We start from the raw sequence: 3,517 nt of genomic DNA, 5'->3' as shown, positions 1-3,517 counted from the left end.
TAAAACCAACAAATTGGACTAACTGGATTAAAACCTACACATGATAATTGTACACAGTAAGATTTGAAGACCCATGAATATATTGCATATGATAGGTCTCGAACTTAGGTACTCATAGGGGAGAGCATTTGGTTTTTTCGGTCGATTTGTTTGGGTTTTTTATTAAATCGACTTAACTAACCATAACCTAAAAAATTGACCCAACAAAATTAAAGTTCAAAAACCTACATAATCAAACCGATTTTAGGTTGATCTATTCGATCAATTAATCGACTTTAGTTATTGAGCTTGAATAATATATATCTATTTTATATATTATATATTATAAATAATTAAAATATATATTAAATTAAGTAAATTTTTTCAGTCGAGTAAAATAAAAATTTAAAACTAATAAACCGATCAAAATAATCGTCCTAACCAAATGCATAGCAAAAAAAATTGTACAATCACGCAAATCAAAACTGACTAAATCAATTGATTCAATTTAGTCGGTTTAATCGATTTTGATAAAAAATGCTCTGCCTTAAATACTTAAAGACTCAAAACTTCACTTTTATCCATTGAGCCAAGGCGTTATCGGCGGGAAGAATTAACTTTTTTTGTTACAGATAGTAAAAAGGTAAAAGTTTGTTAATTATGATTTAATTTTCCAATTATAAGAGGTGTGCCGTATTGGTAACATTTTTAACAAATAAAAATGCCCCCTTTATTGCCCCCATTCCATAGCTTATTGCCTTTCGTCACTTTCCTTTTACCAGATTCTCGACTCTGTCTCCTCCATCGCTCTTTTTCATCGATCAGATCTCTTCAAACCCATCTGTCAAAACAACCCTCCACTCATTCCATCCATGACGCTTGGCTCAGGAGGATCCAGTGTTGTGGGTTAGCCCTTCGATCTTCTTTCTCCTTTCTCTTTATCCCTTTTTTTTAATGCCCCCTTTCGTTTCCCCTGTTGATCTTGCGTTTTTTTTAAGCATTGGGTATCCTAGATTTCGTTGTTTCATCCTTTGTTTCATATGTAAAATAAATGGTCTGGTTAATTTATAACTAATTGAAGGGATCCCTCTATTTTTCTATTGTTCTACGGCTTTATCATTTATTTGAAGTTCTGGGTTGCTGTAAATTTCTGTTTTTGTTTTCTGGGTTGGTTTAATTGCTGTTATATTCGATGTAAAAATATGAATTTTTTTTCATTGCCTAGCTGGATTATCTATTTAGCAATTTAAACCGTCTATCTTGTATTCATGATGAATAGAAGCTTTATATTAACAAATTCGAGACTCTAAATGTTGATGATTTATGTTCTAGTGTTTGTCTGAAAATGTTTTGCACCTAAAATCTTTAATCAAGAATATGAAAATGCACATTTCTTTGTGTAATTGCTAATTTTTTGTCCTTAAAGCATGTAGTATAATGATTGATGATTCTGAATTTCTTTGGTTGTAAGAGTTGCAGCCTATGCAATATTTGAACAGTTTCTATATTGGAGGACTAACATAGATGTTTATAATTTTGTAATTACTTGTTTGTTGGCGCTTATCCCGTTTGGGAATGTTTCGAAGAACAAGTATATCAAAGGCAGATTATTCTTGTTAGTGACCTTGTCACTTCTTTTGCCCTTGTATACTACGTAGACCGTTTACACCTTGAGCTGGATGAGATTGTAATAACTAGAGATTTGGTACATTTTCCATTAATGGCTTACAAACAATTGATAAATGCAGGTAAGTTGAGGAGGCAAGAATATTGTGCTAAATTTATTGTGAAATTATAGTACCGTAAATTGTATGCCCGAAGTGTGTTTACCAGTGAATGTCTATGCGAGAAGCTGTAGGAGCAGCCTTATCTAGGATCGTTGAATCTAAGCGTTGACAAACAATTAATTTTATGGCAGATCTAGAATGATTATGCTTGGGCAATGGGATTGATAGTCGTTTTAACATGATTGTAATGGAAGAACAAAACTTAGATTACATTTTTAACATACTTTCAGATTGGTGGTCTTTGGCGACAAGTCCATTGCTCGAATTTGTTACGATATTGGCTTATAGATTATGAGTATTTTAAATTCTTTTTTTCAGTGCCTCGGAACTTCAGATTGCTGGAGGAGCTTGAGCGTGGAGAAAAAGGTATTGGAGATGGTACTGTCAGCTATGGAATGGATGACGGAGATGACATTTACATGCGCTCTTGGACTGGCACCATTATTGGTCCTCATAATGTAATTGCTTATTTTTGTGTCCACAAATTATATATTATGATACTGGTCCTCTGTGTAAAACTTTGTGTTAACAACCATATGTTAATATTCTGAAACTCTGGGCTCATATGTCATTACGCTACGTCCCTACCATCTTATTGTTGCTCAAGATCCTTTGCAGAAATGGTTAGCATCATGGTGCAGTGGTGCAGTGGTGATTTTGAAAGTGACCATTTCGTACATGAATTTCAGTTTCTTTCTTTGAGTTGAATTTTGTTTTTCCTGTTGTCAGACTGTACATGAAGGTCGAATCTATCAGCTGAAGCTGTTCTGTGATAAAGATTATCCAGAGAAGCCACCAAGCGTCCGTTTTCATTCAAGAATCAACATGACTTGTGTTAACCACGAAACTGGAGTGGTATGCTAATAACTTGTTTCATATCTGTATTTGCCGGTAGATCTTATGCTGCTTTTATTGATCGGTTATGATAACAATTTAATGGTTTGAGAATGGTGCAATCTGGTTTTGTTTGATTGTGTAAACTGCCCGACCCCCAACCCCAATTCAGATACTCGATTCTTCTTTAAGTAATTCAACAATCCATGGCACTCTGATTAATGCATCTGTATTTTTTTTATATTTTTATGAGTGCGCTTACAGAAAACTGAATGACAAGAATTTGATGACATGCGATGACAACAGGTGGAACCAAAGAAGTTTGGACTTCTTGCAAATTGGCAGAGGGAGTATACCATGGAGGATTTACTGACACAGCTGAAAAAGGAGATGGCAGCACCACATAACCGAAAGCTGGTTCAACCTCCCGAGGGTACCTACTTCTAGCTCTCAAGATTATCGGACATCCTGGATCTAAGTGCATTTCTGGTATGCAATATATAGTTTGTAATGCTTGTTGATCTTTAAAGAAAATAGTGGGGAATGCCCCAAAAAGCTTCTCCAATTACTTTCCCCTGGTTTCATCTTCATTATCCTTTTCTTATCAAACTCTGTTTAAGGAATGCTGTTTAATTAATGGGACTTTATCCGTATGTCGATTATAAAAAAACCCCTGTTTGATTATCGTTTTAGTTCTCGTCCCCGTTTCCCCCCCTTGATTTTGTTGCATTTCAGAATTTTCTTGTTCTTTGATCTCTTTGCTCAAAGTACCAAAAAGAAAAAACCCAGGAATTTTTTTATTTATTCCAAGTCAAGCCTGCTTCATTGTTCTGTCATGCAAATTTTGCTTTATGTTTTATGCATTTGTTTGTTTTTTTTTCTTTTTTTTTTTCTGTTCATTTCATGTTAGTCTTACT

At 34.4% G+C, this 3,517-nt stretch overlaps 1 protein-coding gene across 1 annotated transcript; it reads left to right on the top strand.

Annotated features, from left to right (window-relative positions):
- The first annotated feature begins 697 nt into the window (after positions 1–697).
- Positions 698–3,165, top strand: LOC108464579 (ubiquitin-conjugating enzyme E2 variant 1D). The gene is made up of 4 exons (XM_017764942.2): positions 698–885; positions 2,085–2,224; positions 2,496–2,621; positions 2,907–3,165. The coding sequence occupies exons 1-4, from the start codon at positions 852–854 to the stop codon at positions 3,045–3,047; spliced, it is 441 nt and encodes a 146-aa protein (XP_017620431.1). The 5' UTR covers positions 698–851; the 3' UTR covers positions 3,048–3,165.
- The last annotated feature ends 352 nt before the right edge of the window (positions 3,166–3,517 follow it).

The sequence above is a fragment of the Gossypium arboreum genome, chromosome 2 (genome assembly GCF_025698485.1).
Source record: "Gossypium arboreum isolate Shixiya-1 chromosome 2, ASM2569848v2, whole genome shotgun sequence".
Classification (NCBI taxonomy): Eukaryota; Viridiplantae; Streptophyta; class Magnoliopsida; order Malvales; family Malvaceae; genus Gossypium; species Gossypium arboreum.
The sequence above is the reverse complement of the archived record's forward strand: the minus strand, read 5'-3'. Positions and strand labels throughout refer to the sequence as shown.

Coding starts and splice junctions, on each gene's coding strand:
- LOC108464579 (XM_017764942.2), top strand. CDS start 852: ATGACGCTTGGCTCAGGAGGATCCAGTGTTGTGG. Junction 886..2,084: donor AGGAGGATCCAGTGTTGTGG/GTTAGCCCTTCG, acceptor TCTTTTTTTCAG/TGCCTCGGAACTTCAGATTG. Junction 2,622..2,906: donor TTAACCACGAAACTGGAGTG/GTATGCTAATAA, acceptor CGATGACAACAG/GTGGAACCAAAGAAGTTTGG.